Source organism: Haplochromis burtoni, unplaced genomic scaffold (genome assembly GCF_018398535.1).
Source record: "Haplochromis burtoni strain Fernald_Lab_line unplaced genomic scaffold, NCSU_Asbu1 Contig_7, whole genome shotgun sequence".
In the NCBI taxonomy this organism is placed as follows: Eukaryota; Metazoa; Chordata; class Actinopteri; order Cichliformes; family Cichlidae; genus Haplochromis; species Haplochromis burtoni.
In genome coordinates this window covers 4312052-4329428 of record NW_024582368.1, presented here as the reverse complement: position 1 = coordinate 4329428, position 17377 = coordinate 4312052, and the positions used below count along the sequence as shown (strand labels likewise).

The following is a 17377-nucleotide window of genomic DNA, read 5'->3' as shown; positions in this document are numbered from 1 at the left end:
GCAGGGCTCAGTTATGATCATCATGTCTGCCATCCAAGGAATGAAGTGTGTGTGATGGAAGAAGGAGGGGAAGACCAGAGCAGCTTGAACTTGGGTGACCTCTCAGAAAAACTTGAGAGGGAGGGATACAAGTTTGTGTGCGCGCACACACACACACACACACACACACACACACACACACACACACACGCTTAATATACATTTAACACATATTTACAAATTTAAATATTTTGGAAAAAAATGGACAATAGCCCAGCGGAAGTTAACTGACCAGGCTGGACTTAAGCACACAGCTTCCTCAAATTCACTGTGCAAGAAGTGTCAACAATCATTCAGTGAAGGACATGGAGTTTGCTATGCCCAATAGCCAGTCCATTTAAAAAAAACAACAAAAAAACAACAACAACAAACAAAAAAAAACAATCCCCCAAAAAAGACAACAATGACAGGCCAAGGTGGAAGGGCAGGCAGAGATAACTTATCTACATGGCTGACTGGGAGGACATTCAAGGAATTTTGGGGGTGGCTGCATGTAAATCCCCACTGTAGTCAAGTTATAGCTGATTAGCATGACATGCATCCCCAGAATTCACACCCGCCTTCATTGACGTGGTCGAGGAATCTAAAGGCCAAATTACACCATGTTCCACTAACTCACACTGAGGGCTTGTTGACCACCATGATCCTTCACTCGGCGAGTCTCTGGCGCACGTTCCATAGAAAATTAATCAAACAACACCTGTCTGTATCCACTGCAGTTCAGACAAATGTCACAGTTTCCTGCCCCATCTACAACATGTTTGCTATTCTTTTAATCAATGTTAGACAGCATTACTCAAAACACACCTACAGTAAAAAAAAAAAAAAAAAACCTACTGTTTACGTAGGTATGAAAAGTAATAATGTTGTCATTAGACTCACCCAGTTCTTGAGAAAGAGTGGGAGGAATTGTGTGTGCGTAACCAGGGGTAAAAAAAACAAAAAACTGCCACTTCAATGACACAGAGGCCAGTTAAGAAGTCTTGTGATGCTCAAATATATAACATCAGAAGAAAGATCACATTAAATAACTGATTTCCAATCAGAGTTGGTGAAATCTATTATATTCCCAATCCTGGCAGTACTTCGCATGTTCTATCCTCTGTAGATCAGACACAGGTTGTAACCAGCCCTAGTTTTCCACATTAACACTTCCTTTTCCAGACAGTCTGCCAGCTGGGATCTTTTTCTTTCCCTAGGCTCTCACAAAGGTCAACCACTTTTGGTAACAACAATGTCAATCTCCAGCAGTATCTTCTTTGTGCTTTTGGTTTATTAAACTTAGAGTGAGATATTACAACCCTGCTTGTTTAAGTTCCTGGCCAAACTTGACCTGGTTTAGTTATTGACATCAAGTCTCAATAACAGGAAAAGAAAATGAAGCAAGGGAGCACGTATTAATCATACTATCTTTGTTGTATGCAATGCTTTACTGGTAACTTTCCCGAGGTGTGCATGAGGATGAGAATTTAAACATGGTTACAGTAGATCTGAAATGACCCATCTAACCTGTACGACCGGACTCCTTTCATCAACATGCACTCATGCAAGTCGACTCAAACACCCGAAAAAAGTGAAAACATTTTTTGATCCGCTAACCTTTGAGAATAGATCATTTGCTGACATTAATCTGTAACTGGCAGAGTAATGGCAATGACTAATGGCAAGTCGAGTTTAGGGCTGTGCGATATGACCAAAATCTCATATCCCAATATAAGACATCTATCGCCCGATAACGATATAAAAATCACAAAAATTAAACATTTTCTTTAAAATTCTGTGAATCTCTGGAAGCTCGACTTGCGTGAAGTGATTCCAGCTGGGCGTCGTGTACCTGGAGTCGAGTTTTTAACTGATGCGTGAAAATATATATTTTTAGACATAAGTTGTAACGGCCGCCGTTTTCTTTGTGAGTAGCGTGCTGCAGGGAAAAGCCTGTTCTAACGTTTGAGTCCAATCTATTTTTTAGCACCTGACGGCTCTTTTTTTGCTTCTCACCCGTCAATACTCTGCATACCATTTCACGTGATTCCGTTTATTTTGAAAAGTCTCAACAGGATCTTGAGCTTTATTGTGAAAAATATGTTTACGGTATGTGGAAAATAAACAAGCGGACACGCGATGGTTTTACCGTCGTTTTTGCTAACGACAACGCATAAAAACAGGCGCTTGTCCGTCCGTAGTGTGGTTATATTAAATATAAGAGAAAGAGAGAACTTTAGGAAATGAATATAGCCACTACAGTGACCATCAAAACGATGAAAAAATATTGCTGTAAACAGTTTATTTTGCGACACCATGAAACAAACGATAGCGTAAAATGAAATGACAGACGTTTTTATATCGTCATCCGATATATATATATATCGTTATATTGAACAGCCCTAGTCGAGTTAATGTAAAACTGGCTCCATGTGTGTGTTTGTGGATTAGTTCTTCATATGTTGCATGCCTAATTTTTCCCCTCTTAGAAGCTGGCAATACAAGGGGAAACATGTTTGCTAGGCTCCATTACCCATGCCTTGTTAATCCAACCCTGGCTAGGTCCTAAGTATGACTGGCTGGGGACTAATATTATTTCCAGAAAGGAAAAGGGGGGTATATGGATGAACTGATGATAACTTTCTAGTAAGAGACAGGAAAATTACAATATTTTCCTGAAACAAGGTACTGTGAAGGATGATTTTTGAGTATCAAATGACTTAAGTGATCAGGAAAGGATGGGTAAATAGGACAATGTGTAAAATTCCCAGAGCATTCACATAAATAATGAGCTGAATGTGATACAAGAATCAGATCAAGATCTTTCAGGGCACTAGAAAAAAAGAAGAAACACAGCTCTGCCAAATATCAAAAGAGTTCATGTCATTAAAATACTTCTCTGGATCTATTTTGGGTTTGGGTTTACTCTCTGGCTGTTGCACTGTTTCCTCTGACCTTACAAAAGAACAAAAACTCTTGACATTGGGAAATCCATCCAGAGCTCTGTGCATCCAAATATACCCATAATTCACTGCCGCTTTTTCTGACAGGTAGAAATATTGGGTAGGAGTTGCAGAGAGGAAGCAAATAAATGGTGAGAAGTCCAACCTTTGGATGGACTTGTTTACCCAACAGAGTTAATGAAATTATAAACCCGAGAGGGCCTTGCTAGAGAGTGGTTCAAGGCAGCGTGACTGAACATGAGGAATGCTTTCTTAGTAAGCACCGCTCCCTAAGCTAGAGGGAGGAAAGCCTGAGATCACTTAGCCTCGAAGCCTCGGACTGACGACGCAGAAAACTTAATACAGTTTAATTTAATCCACTCCCTGATCAAACTCTGAGAGAAAGAGACAGACTTAGTTTTGTTTGAAGATGTCTTGAACTTCCCTTTAGTCTAAGAACAAAAAAGCATTTGTCTGTGTTGTAAGTGCATCTGGTTCAGGATTAAAGTGAATGCAACAGAGCGCATTTCCCAGCATTAAAGCAAGATTAGAAATAAGCTGATACTCATTTGTGTGCAATCAGCAAACACATGTAATATTAAACTCTGAAATTAGTCAAATTCCAATTGAATGCATTCAAATCAATGAATATGTAAGTGCTTGTCTGTGCAGGTCAACATATGTTCAACATTTCCAGCTAACCTGAGTCATCTTTGTCAGGTCCAGGGAGGGCCGCTGCTCCTGAGCATCTTCTGGTCTCCTGCGCTTCATGCCGACCTTTTTCTCATTTAGTACACAGGGCTGAGACCTGCTCCGAGACAAACACCCCTTTCCCCTGGCTCTCTGGCTAGCTCGTCTCCCCAGCTCTGGGGTGGAGTCTGAAGAGCTGGTCTCCGATGCCTCTTCCCTCTGGTGTTCTGGCAGGCTGATCTGCTCATGGGAAAGTGAGAGAGGCCTGAGGAAGACGTGATTTTGGGAGTGGTGATGATGTGTGGCAAGAGAGGTAGGGGAGACTGGAGAGGCAGTGAATTGAGGGTGGAGAGGCAGCGGCTGGTTGAAGAATGGCAGGTCCTGGATTCCATCAAAAGTGATGCTGGAGTGTGAGGGCAAACTAAAGCTGGAGCTACGCTGCATGGTGGGAAAATGGCTTCCCCCACCTCTGACACTCCCTCCACTGTGGCACCTTCGTTTCTCAACCGTTGTCCATACTCGGGACCCTTGGGGCCTCCAAGATGAGCGGAAGCCAGTGAATTCTTCAGAGAGTGACAGAGAGCGACACTGACGTTTGCTCGGGGGTGCCGTAGGAGTTTGGCTGGTAGCCGTAGTGGTGTAGTGTGCAGTGGCGGATGCGGCGTGAGTGCTGTTGCAGAGACTCAGATCTCTTATCAGGCTGGTGATTGCTGTGGTGCTGCCTGGTTCCTTGGCACAGTGGCTGTTGTGATCAGGCGTCACATCCCATAGAGGAGTACCAGACTGGCATGGAGCTCTCTGCTGGATGGCACAGCTTCGCCCCATATCCAACCATCTATCTGCCTCTGTAATAGGGAAAACATAAAAGCCTCACACTAATTGACCTCAACAGCAGCCCTTCTGACACATCTTTATCTGTGCGGCAAGCAATATTAAGCAAAAACTGCATTTGTTAACTAGAGCATGATGAATTCTAGCAGCAATATCTGGAAGGATAATTTAGTACTTAACAACAAAGACACAAAGAAACACACAAGCAGAAATAAGCTTAAGGCAAAGAGGATTGGTTGGTGTAAGAACAAACTGTTTGGAAGAATAAAGGGAGATTATTGTCTGCTTACTGCAATGGTGAGCTATTAAACTAAGAAGAAAGAAACAGCTAAGTAGAAACAACAACAACAACAACAACAACAAAAGAAATCATGAGCTTTGGAGAATTACAAAAAAGGGGTGGGAGGTTGTTTGTCTTAACATGATTGACAAGGTTATGCCTAGAGGAAATAAAACTACCAGTTGAACAGTTCAAACCAGTGCTGCTCCTCAGTAACTGTAATGAAAGCTGGACTGAAAATTCCCAATAATGTTGAAAGAAAAAAAATAGTCAAAAAAGTAATTTTCTGGGAAAAAAAAAAATCTGTGCATTCAAAGATGGAAATGTTTTAAAAGTCTTAAAAAGTTGGCTGCCCACCCCCCAAAAAGTCACAATGCTCAGTATAACACACTACATGCCCAGTAGGACTCAACAAGATCACTGTCTGTCTGCTTGTTTTTCACATAAACAGCTGCAGGACATGCAGTGAAACCTCAGCTGTGAGTTCTTACTGGCACATTACTGTTTCCGAGCATGAGAAACACATTTCTGCCTCCATTACTTTTAGAGTTAAATATGCAAATAAATAAATAATACTGTGGTTTAAAACACCAACACACACACACAAACAAAACAAAAAACACACAAAAAAAACCCAGATTACAATAAATTCTCTTCCTCAGCATGAACCAGCTCACTCCACTGACTGCTATGTTGGCCATTTTTTTAAGTTTCCAGCAGTAACATTCCTGACTATTTAAAACTTGGACATGCAAGAACGTTGATTCCAAAAACATGAACTGCACATTATGATAAGAATCAGCCAGTGAAACAGTTGGGCAGTCACTCCCATTAGTCAAGTGGTTAGTAGGATATGCGTCAAAGCAGTATGAATTTCCAGCTGTCTCACCATCGGGACAAAAGAGTTTTGTGGAGGATAATACACCTACAGTAAAGTGTGGCTAAGTTCGACTCTATTGAAGCTTTTGTCAAAAAGAGCCCCTTGCTGATCCAAAAACCATCCTTTTGGATGCTTGCCTCCAATTCTGGCACGCTCTCTCCCAGACTACTGGACGGAAATCATTGTTTTGGCTGGACAAACAATGTACGGGGGCTACAGTGACGACCTGACAGGAATGTTAGGAAAACAACTGGACAAAAGGAGAAAGGGATGAACTTCAAAAGGCCACCATTTGAAAGCAAAAGACAAAGTGGTTGAACTAACAAAACACGCTAGCCAATTTTAATGTCAGGATTAACTGTGGAAAAATCTTTACCCAAAAGAAAGAGGGGGGGGAAAAAAAGGAAGAAAAAAAAAAAAGAGGGCAGTGGGAGATAGCTGGCCTTGTATTGACAGTAGTATTTCTTTTAACACAGAGGATAATTACACAAACACAGCTAAAGGGAAATTGTTGACATAGGCAGCAGAATATTCAATTACAGTTCACTCCCATGAGAGTGCTGTGCAACGTTGTGTGGAGGCAGGTGCACTCTGATCATGAGTGGGGGATGAGTGACAGATGGAAAAGGGAGAAGTGAGTGATCGAGTGTGGCAGGAGATAAACAACAAGACAACTGCAATCGCTGATTTTGATACTTCAACTTATTGGGGAATTAAAGGCGACAATTACTTGTGTTATATCAGTTGTGAAATGTTTTTTAACAAATAATCAGCCACTGCTTTTTTCCAGATGTTAAATGCAGAGCACAGAGGGATGGTGTTTAATAAATGGAAGCAGGAGCAAAGGGGGAAAGACAAACAGAAAGACATAACGAGTGATAATGAAGATAACTCACCTACGGTTCCACGGGAGAGGAGGGTGGTCCCTCTGCTCATGGTGGGGACCTCACACTGTTGAGGGCACAGACGAACATAAAGCAAAAGTCAAGAACAAAAGCCAAGGAACAAAAGTTCAGCCCTCAAATCAAATGAGAAGACTGATTTGTCTTCATTTCGAGGTCAGGATTATTTACACGCTGCTGCCAAACGACCAGTGTGAAATAGCCAAAGATCTGCGTCAACCAAAGCCAATGCAAATGGTTACTTACTTTAAGCTTACTGTTTACGTTTTATGGTCTGCGAGTTTACCGTTTTGGTTCACAGCAACAACTAGCTCATACTCAGCAACTAGCGGGTGACTAAAGAATTAGATACATTTCTGAAGAGGAGGCGGAGAATAAGCAGTGCACAAAAGAGTGAACATTAGACTCCATGAATAAAGACTCCAAATGAATGCTAATTTGCTCCATTCTTGCTGAATATGTAGGGTGTTTCCCAACAAGCTTACAAAAAACTGCACAAATTTACGCTTCATAATAATTTACGCTTGTATATAAATTTTAATACATTTTTGTAAGACTTGCGCATTTAAATAGTTTCTAATGTTAAAGCTAGTTAAGTCTCAAGTCCTTTGACATCATAGTAAATTACAGTTACACCTACCCAAGCTAGCTAGCTAGCACAAGCAGCTTAACACACCATCGCTGCTATTGTTGCTACTTAAAATTCAAGGATTCAAGAGTGTAGTCCATTATCCAGTGGGTGAATTACACTCTTTTGGACTGGTTTTACACTTTCACTTTTGTCAGAGCTGGAAACTACTTCCTAAAGATTATCCTTTAACTCACTGCAAGGTGCATGAAATACCTTCAAGGACAGCTGGACAATGATTTTACAATACAAAAGAACGTTTAGCTAAATTTTGTAACGCACCTGTTTTATTTCTTGGGTTTAAGGTACAAAGGCTATTAGGGGAGTATAAAACAGTTTTGCCTACACCCACTTATCTTTTAATCAGACACCCATCCATCCCATAGTTAATTTCTTACAAGAGGGTGTTGGCTATCTGCACACAGAACAAAAAAGAAAATGCCACATTTCACTGCAGTGACTCGCCTTGAGGTTATTATAACAAAAAAAAAAAAAAAAGTTTTCTAAGATACCAAGCCTAGAACTCAAAATAAAGGCTATTGTGCCATAGAAGACGATCAAATGACAGAATTAGTACACTAAACCCCCAGGCCTTTAACGTGAGCAGCTGATGAGTGCAAAGGTAGCAGTGAAAAACCTCTGTCCATAAGCCTTTTTGATTTTTTTTTTTTTAATTATGCATGCGATTACATTTACAGCATATTATATAAGACTTATGTCAGTCTCTGAGGTTTAACAAAAGAAAAACATTTAAGACTTGTTGGGCCCAAGAAAATAATTCCTGGACGTTTCAGAACAAATCATACTGATGTTAAACGTGTCAAGAAATGTTTGTGATCCTTCACCATCCAAGCGCTTGAAGGAGTGTTGAGATTTTGTAGATTAAAAACTGCATATAAGCAGCATGATAAAAGCGGGAAAGTGAAAACTACTCTCCCGTGCTTGTCTGAATGGAGTAGTGAGATAAAAATAAAATGTAAATAACCCCTATTTTACTTTGAGAAGTGAAACCTAGGTGCTGGTTAAAAAAAAAAAAAAAAGAAATAATTCTCAGGGGTGACACCCCAAAAATAACATTTTGACTGAAATTTAAAAAAGCTCTTTTTTTGTTCCATACGTTGCTTTTTTTTTAAAGTTTTAGTCACACAGATCATTCACTAAAGAATAACGTTTATCCTCCTGACTGGCTCGCTGGAGGCCACTGACCTTTGTTGAGTGTAATCAGTCGCAAAGAGTATGCTGTACCAAAAACTTGCTTGCTTGAATATTGCCACAGTCACCTGTAGTTCTGATGTAAAGTGCAAACACTCTACATTTTCACTGCTGCTTGGTGGTGAGTTAAAAAGTGCTGCAGCCTGTAAAATAAAAGTTGAGCCTTACCGCTCAAACTAACAAATTTCAAAAGGCACAGCTTTTATACTGAAAGCAAATATCACCGTTTTGCATCACACTTTTCACCATTTCACTACCGCTCAGAGTAGTTGGTGAGTGCTACGGGGGGGGCTGCAACAATCTGGGAGGAGGTTTTCAGTGCAGCATTCTTCTTCGCAACCAATTTCACCAACTGACAGCAAGCAACCTCCTGCAACCACTTGCCAACTGGCTGGAGAATACACATTTTTCCCAAGCAACCAGTGATTAGCAGGGGATTGTTAACCGGTCTCAGGAAGTGAAACTCTTGACATTTAGAATGTCTTTTGCAAGACTGTCTTGGCACAGGCAACATTAAACAACCATTTTTTTCCACTAGTAGGAAAAAGCTCCTGAAGAAACCCTCTTGTTGTGAGCCAATAGCTATAACCACTGATCCACCATGCATTGACATTTTGGAATGATTTTGAACCAGTTCCCTTTATTTTATTAGGGAACTGGTTCCTTCTTGTTCTAGGCTAACACATCCTAGAACTCTTTGTCTTCAAGGGACAATTATAAAGCTCACACTGAACGTCTCATCTGAGTAAGAGAACCTCAAAAGTGAAAATGTATCTATCATATTAATGACAGTTAAAGACATCTAAAATCCTTTAGTGAACAACTTATCGTGGTCTAACATGCTTGTGGGTACACTACCTACAAGCTTGCCTTGTGTGAAAGTCAAAACGTAAAGTTTCTCTCACCAGCCGTCGCTCGATGCTCTTGGACGTTACATCATTGGCAGCCTTCTTCTTTTCCAGTGTTTGTGAGAAAACAATCACCATGGTAGCAAGTAGCTCTGCTCCAGTCTGTTCAGGTGCAGAAAAAGGCCACAGGCAGCCATCTTATACGAGAGCAGAGGGCAGACAGTGCATTTGGGCAAAAAGCAGAGGAAGATTTCCCATTTGAAGAGCAGTACTTGTGAAGGTGGTGGAGGTAGGTCTCTCAAATGTCAGCCAATCTCTGTATTCATGGAAAAAAAGGGAAATAAAAACATTACTAATTTAATTAAAGTGCAAAGGATGTTTCGGGCTACAAGACATGGGCAAGAAGCAGGGCCTAAATAAAGCTCAGGTTTAAGCATAGCCATAACAATCAATAGTGTGCCAAATCTGGCTTCTTAACCCCAATTGTGGCTGCTTTAACTTGTTCTGTGCCATTCTCATTAAGATTTTTCACAAACACAAAAAGCATGGCATGTGCATTTTTGTCTTAAAACGTGTCTTGAGAGAAAGGTTTCTCACAAATACAAACAGGTTGCCTTTTTAATCAATCTGTAAGATGATAACTGTCATTCACAGATAAATCACTTCAATATCTACATTCCTCACTGCTTTAACTAACATACCCATAACAGTGATTGAAAGGGGCACGGTTGAATGCGATACATGTTTGCTATATGCACACCTTAAGTTTTTCCATTCAGCATTTAAAATCCGAAAACTTACAGCAACTTCAGTCATCGATATAGATCCACACACTACATACACACACCTATCAACCTACTAGCTTTAAAAGAAAATGTGCTGATATATGTTAAACTGCTTCCTCATCCCTGTGGATAACAGAACATTTGGCCTGTCAGCAATATTACCCTGAACACGGGGGAATCTAAACATGCTGTAACAGAAGGCTAGCTTTAGCTAATTCAGGAAAAGACATTACTCACGTCACATGACTACAGATGTGGCTAGAAACCACGAACAGAAAAGAAGCATATATGGAGCTGCGGTTAACTCAAAGACTGCCTGCACCCACACATAGCAAAGTCCAGACAGAAGCTGCTTCGGTAAACACAACCGTTAAAAGCTTTATATGTATGGCAGATGGTCTATATCTTTTTTTTTTTTTGGGACAAACATGCCTTGTCACATCTGCTCAACTCAGCCTTTCTGATGTTTTTCAATGCATGTGAATGACTATGGCGGAGGATGGGCAAGTTCAGTTATGCTTTCTTTAATAAAAGTAGCTGCAGTGACTTTGGACTCCGTCATTTACCAACCACCAAACACACTGACAGTATCCAATTAGAGAGTACCAGCATAGTTCAGATCCCCAATCAACTGCTGGCTAATGACAGCTTTTGACTCCGGAGCAACACATGAGGCTAATGGATCTTCCAGGCCTACTATGCTATCCTGCCCATGAAACATGTGGTTTTGTGTTAAGTAAGGGTTGTTGCACTTACACAAGATGCTTTAGGGAGAAGTGTGCACCACTGAAAAAAAACTGACTTTTGTAGAGGAAAAAAAACAAAACAAAAACAACAACATGGATCGATAAAAAGTGTTTTGTTTTTTTTAAACCAGTCTAGTCATGTCTTCTGACTTAACAATGTCATCTCTGTCCCTTTTCTTGTTTCCAGCCCCATGACTACATAAAGACTAAGTAAATAAATGTTTCATGTAGGCCTGCCTGAAACCAAAAGCCGGCATATGACTCCCATTATCTCCATTCATTTCAGAGAGTCGGTGGAGCACAACCGGGCCTACACAGGCAAGAGAAGGTGGTACTGTTAGTGGGAGTAAAAAGTAAAGAGTATGTTCTTCATAATCAGTTTTGCAGATTACTCTACTGATTAGAAGTGACTCTGAGTAATGGGTGGGGCAGTGTATTGCAGTGTGTGTGTGTGTGTATGTATGTGTTAATCAGAATAAGGGTCGAGGAGCGTGACGGCTGTGTGTAAAGGTTGTTATATTGTGCCGTTTGACTGATGCAGGTAGGAAGCGTGACTTGTCTGATCAAGGCTGAAACAGCATCTCCACACTGAGAACAAGAGCTAGCTGTGCATGTGTTTCTGTACATGCATGTCTGCTTATGCTAACCTGCACTTGTGTGTGTAGTGACTGGCAAGCAGGGTCATGGGAGAGGGCAGACCGAGTGTGAATTCAAGCCTGGAGCCATGCTTATTTAATGAACCAACTTCTCATGATGGGGAAACCAGAGCTTAATGGGCTGTGTAGAGCACTTGTGCAGAGCCATTTTCAGATCCGATCAGATTTTTGCTCTTCAAAACAAGAGTCCTTGCTGGCTACATCACACTGTTTGAAAAGCCTTTTTATTTGACTAGATGTCAGTCCTAACAAAAACCCAGGAAATTATCAGTTCATCTGAGGTTTGATGAGTCCCTGTTACACACCACTGAGAGAAGAATTAAATATCATTTTTACAACTTTGGTCTTCAAAGATTATAAAAACAATCATTACTGTGTTTTTATATATCCAGCACAACATCAACCTTTTTCCTGTCTTGCCTCCCTGAAAACAAAAGCATTGTTCACCAAGCACTGGTGAAATGACAGGTAAGGTTGGATCATCTGAAAAATACCATCTTAAGAAAAGTTGGTTTTATCCTACGGATAATATGTCGTTGTGAAAGCAATCTTAAAGGGCCGCAGACGGACCCGTTTCACTCATGTGCTTGCCTCATGGTGCAAAGATAAAATCTGTGGGGCCATAAATGAACACCTCAAAGGCCTGCCTAGTTGTGACAATACTGCAGGGTAGTGGAACCTGTACTGTGGGCTGAGTGATTTGTGATAGTGAGGGTTGTACCCCACCCCTGAGGAAGGAAATGCACTGTTGAGGAAATCTACTGCTCAGTAAATTTGTGTTTCCACAGTAACTGAACAATTGTTAAATAGCTGTGATTATGATTTATGATCAAACAGCCTGACATTACACTATCAATTTTACTAAGCTTTAAGTTAAATATGTTTCATAAAGCCAGACAAAATCTCACAAACTCAGCTGCATGTCCCACACACAAAAAAGTCGTTTTTGTTATCATAAGTCAGGCTGATCATCAAACAAAGCAAGTGACTTAAATGACGATTTGTCTAATCCTTTACAGTTAAGATACCAGTGAAGACATTGTGGATACTAAATGAGGCGTAAAACTGAAACTGGAAGAGCTACTTCTCCCTTCATTAGTCTCATATTATGATGAATGTGATGGGACAGGTGCTTTTTTTTTTTTTTAAATAATAGTTTTATTATAGTAATTACTTTTTTTTTTTTATAGCTCAACTAGAGCTGGGCGATAGAACGATAACGATATGTATCGCGATATAACTTTTACTCGATAGAGAAATTAAGCTATCGCGATAGACCTCGCCGCTCTTGTCCTCAAAAAAAAAAAAAAAAAAAAAAAAAAAAAGGTCAGCCAATCCAAATTAAGTAGCGCAGAGCCGAACCAATCACAGCCGCAGCGTCACGTCGCGTGACTTGTTACGTACAGCACAAGTGCCAAGCCGCACGTGTGTTTGTTTGGGAAGCAGCCAGCGGGTAATGGAGGAAATGAGTGGCCGACTAGAAAAATCAACCGAGCGTGACCGAAGAGAAAACAGATGATGGTTCCAACGCCGGAGAGATTGTCAAACGGAAGAGCCATAGAAGTTCCGTAGTGTGAAGGTATTTCGGCTATTTCAAGTCTGACAAAAAACAGAGTAGCGTGCACTGTAAATTGTGCCGAAAGCAAGTCTGGAAATACAATAAACTGGTGCATGCGTCACACTGTGCGCCACGTTATTGTTTCGGTGAAATGAATTTCTACAATACTGTTACTTCTACTCTCTGCAGTGTTTAAATGCTTACATATACACACAGTTACTGTCCGTCCACACATACGACTCGGTTCTGCTTCTATGCCCCAGCTTTGTTTACTTTTTCCCACCGAGGCTTCTAGACTTCTGATTGGCCAACATTTCTGCACGGTTAGGAATCTAGCGCCACCTGCTGCTTTGGCATGTTCATAGCAGCAGTTTTCCTTCATTTCTGCCTTTATGTGTGGACGGGATTATTTTTTAAAACGAAAACGGAAAATCTCCGTTTTCAAAAATACCCGTGTACGTGTGGACGTAGCCTCAGTCTCTGACTGGAAGCGCTAATTCGTCATTCGGCTTTTGTCAGACTAAAGTAACTGTTAAAACTGTTTGAAAAGCTCAAGCTATACAACAAGGAGAGATTGAGAATTTCCTTTTAGTTCTCAGTTTATTTGATATTGACCAAAGTTAGTCAGTTTTGTCTGTTCTTCTGTAAAACAAACTAAGATTTATTTTTAGAATTAATATTTTGTTTCTAAGTGGAATTGACAATTTAGTCTGTTTCGTTTGTTCTATTTTGAAACTTAAACGCTTTAGCGGCTGCCTTTTGTGTAGTTTGCAATATTTGCCTTTATTTATCTGAAAAAGTCTCATGTTCCTTAAGTACATCTACCCTGTTGAACTTATTATGGGAAATAAATATTTAAATAAAAACAAGCTGCTGAATTCCATTTTACTTGTGAGCAACGGCACATTTAAATCTTACAAATATAGTTATTTGGCTTATATCGTGATAGATATCGTTATCGACTGAAATGAAAAAAACATATCGTGATATGAAAAAATCTCATATCGCCCAGCTCTAAGCTCAACAGTACAAAACAGTGAACACTGCACAAAGCACCGACTGATTTAGTCAAAGACTTCCACTTGCTATAGATCAGGGGTGGGCAACTCCAGGCCTCGAGGGCCAGTGTCCTGCAGGTTTTAGATGTGTCCTTGATCCAACACAGCTGATTCAAATGGCTAAATTACCTCTTCAACATGTCTTGAAGTTCTCCAGAGGCCTGGTAATGAACTAATCATTTGATTCAGGTGTGTTGACCCAGGGTGATATCTAAAACCTGCAGGACACCGGCCCTCGAGGCCTGGAGTTGCCCACCCCTGCTATAGATCAACTTGCGATACTGCTTTGCCTGTCAAGGATAAAATGACTGAGGTTCATCAATTGTTTTGTCAGATCCCATCTCAGCCCTATTTGATTCAAATAAAGGAAATCTTTCCCAATAAATCTCAAATATATATGATATTTGCTGAGTCGTAACTTATCGAACTAACAAAACTTTGACCATAAGTGGGTTCAAATCCACTGGTACTTCAAGAACTGATTTGTGTATGCTGGGATGCAGAAAGCAGCTCTTGGCTCACAATAGTCAGTGACTCAGGAGGGCACAAGAAAGAGCAGCTAAGATAATGTGGCTCTTTGCCCAGGCTGTGATTTGTACAGGCAGATAAATAGAACCCTATTTGCGCCCCCCTAAAGTTCTGTAACGGGGTGTTTGGTGTCCATCACTAATTGGCTCTGGTTGCTGCATACTTGTGTGGAGTGCGTCTGGTGTCAGGACTTTGATCAGTTGCTGTACTTGGAGGAAACCAGTTCAATTGGCACTAATGAAATGTTGAAGCCCAAATATTCAAAATATGGCATGGCTGGAAAGCCTCGGCAGATCATATTCTTGTTTTGATAAGATTAAATTAAATTACTGTCACAGTTTTCCTTAATCAAAGTGGCACTAAATGTCAGAAAAGGCTAGACGCTGACACCTGTTTTAAATAGTTCAGATGTCCATGAGAAACTAAATGAAAGCCTTAAAAAGAATAAAGGAGGCTTTCTTTTGTGAAAGCCTAAGATGTCCATTGTTAATTCAGGGTGAACACACAGCGACCCCTCTCTTGGATAATGTGGTCGAGGTTGTAAAAATGGTCTGGGAGGTCAAGACATACCATTGAATCTTTTGGCTATCACCCTAGTACCGTCTACTCCTTCAAAGGTACATAAACACTGAAAAGCTTATTCAGTGAAACTTTATGTATTTTAAGTAGTCAAGTTTTTTGGAGATTACCCTGAATGCTTCTCTCATGACAGTGACCATTAATCTCTGCATGAATACAGCCTTGAAGCTCCAATTTAAGTTGCTGTTACTCTTAACAACAGATCTACAATAGAAATAAGAGCAGTAAACATGAACCCCAAAGCTTTCTTTAGAATTAACTTGCAAGTCCAGTTAATACTGGTCTTCTTATCTCGACTATGTTGGCATGAAGACACTAACATAATTCACATAAGCAAGCACACTTCCCTTTGCACTGCAGGAGTTCTACTTCCCTTGTGGTCACATGACATGCCACTGCTGAATTGGGTGTGGAACATACTGACTTCATTACTAAATACATGAAAGGAGAAAGCCCCAAGTGATATCCACAGAGCATTGTGGCAACGAGTTAACTTCACATACACATATTCTACCATCATTTCACATTAACATTTATTTAATCATAGATTTACAGCCTGAGAGCGGATAGGTTATCTACTATATGTTAGGTAAAATTGTCAAAGTTTTTGTTTTGGGTTTTTTTCCCACAAAAATGAATCTCTGATACTTCCTGGGGTAGTTTCACTCTGACTTAAGACACAAAACAGTTGCTAGGTAGTACACTGTTTCTAGGATTTAATAGGTAGCCATAGCAGCCAAGCACACAACAGAAGACAACAATGACAACTGGTGATGTGAAAAAGGCAGATGTCACCCATCTAGTGAATAATAATGTCTGGACAGCTCATCAGTCTTTATCAGTAAATCTGTTTGTCATAGGAAACTGGACTATTGAGCAAGGCCAGTTTACTAAGGTGAAGCACTGTGAGACGTAACCCGCAAACACACCACACTCTTTCTATTTAGGGTAGCCTTAAATTTATTAGGGGTTGACCTCTGTTTCTTAGACTAGGGTTTAGTTAACCGAAAGCTTAAGGAGCTTGACAGGCATAGGATCAGGTGTTTGAGTAGGTACCACACTAATTATACTGTCCTCTCCAACTGACCCAGCAATCCTTGCTTTTCTGCCTGTGGTTTCTTCCATTTTCTGTTCTGTACACACTAGAGCTCTAATCCATTAGGGGTACATTACATACACCATGGCTCCAGTTCTGCTAGCAATCCCAAGCAATTGCTTAGCTCAATAGGAGGGGCCATTCCTATGCTGTATAAACAAGTGATGTTATACTTACTGTCAGTACCAATGACCTAATAAGTACCCTATATAGTAGATTTTTAAAGATCAATATAATAACTCTAGTTTGAAGGAGAAAAAACAACAACAAATTACTAAATTACTAGACACATACACCCCCCCCCCTTCCAATCCAAACTCCACATTGTCTAATGAAAAGAATACAAATCCAAAAATTCAACACGCTTGAAAATGAACAGTCTTTGACTAGTGCTATTACACGAGATTTTTAACAGTAGTCAAAGCATAAGTCATCAATGACTCAAAGTCAATCTGAAAAACTGTCAGAGAGATGTGGCTACTGTATCATAGTTTAGCAATGCTAACCAAATTCTAACAACCATGCTTATTAGAAAAAGAGAGATCGCATGCTTCTGGCAGAGCAGCAGTATCTTCAGTCTAACACATAATATTATCATGTATACTGTAATCACTAAAATGATAGAGCTCATAATTTACAAATACATTTTCTTAAAACCAGTTGATTTCTATATAGTGTCCTCAGCATGTAAGTAGTCCATGAAAGTGTTGTATAGAGCCAGTGGCCCATGGTGCTGCAGCCGATATGAGGTTAAAAGTGCTTCTGTTGTTATGTGAAGCACAATGGTGTCAAATCAAACAAATGAAGATGATTTCGTGACAGCAGAGACTGGAGAAGCAGGAGGAATTGCTTCCTCACTGACATTAAATACGGCACTAGTGGTAAGTTAGAAAAGCTTTGTGGTGAAGTGTGCAGTCCAAATGAGCACAAAAGGCATTTGTGTAAATGGCAAACTGTGTACATCAAGGTTGAAAAATAAACTTTTATAATATTCATATGTGATGGTATGTTAATTAGCCATAAGCTTTCGCATACTCATGCTTATTAACATAAAGATATACAGTAGGTCTGCTGTTATATGCAAGAGGAGTCTAAGCAGAAGGGCTCTACAAAACAACAATTACACTGACTTTGTGT

At 40.2% G+C, this 17377-nt stretch overlaps 1 protein-coding gene across 1 annotated transcript in view; it reads right to left on the bottom strand.

Annotated features, from left to right (window-relative positions):
• LOC102288717 (protein FAM53B) overlaps window positions 1–17377 on the bottom strand; it is a 32881-nt gene that overhangs the window by 10896 nt on the left and 4608 nt on the right. The window contains exons 2-4 of the mRNA XM_005914186.2: window positions 9292–9550; window positions 6541–6595; window positions 3666–4498 (exon numbers count right to left, since the gene is read on the bottom strand). Of these exons, the coding sequence (XP_005914248.1) occupies window positions 3666–4498; window positions 6541–6595; window positions 9292–9372 (969 nt within the window). The 5' untranslated portion in view covers window positions 9373–9550. The remainder of the gene's footprint in view (window positions 1–3665; window positions 4499–6540; window positions 6596–9291; window positions 9551–17377) is intronic.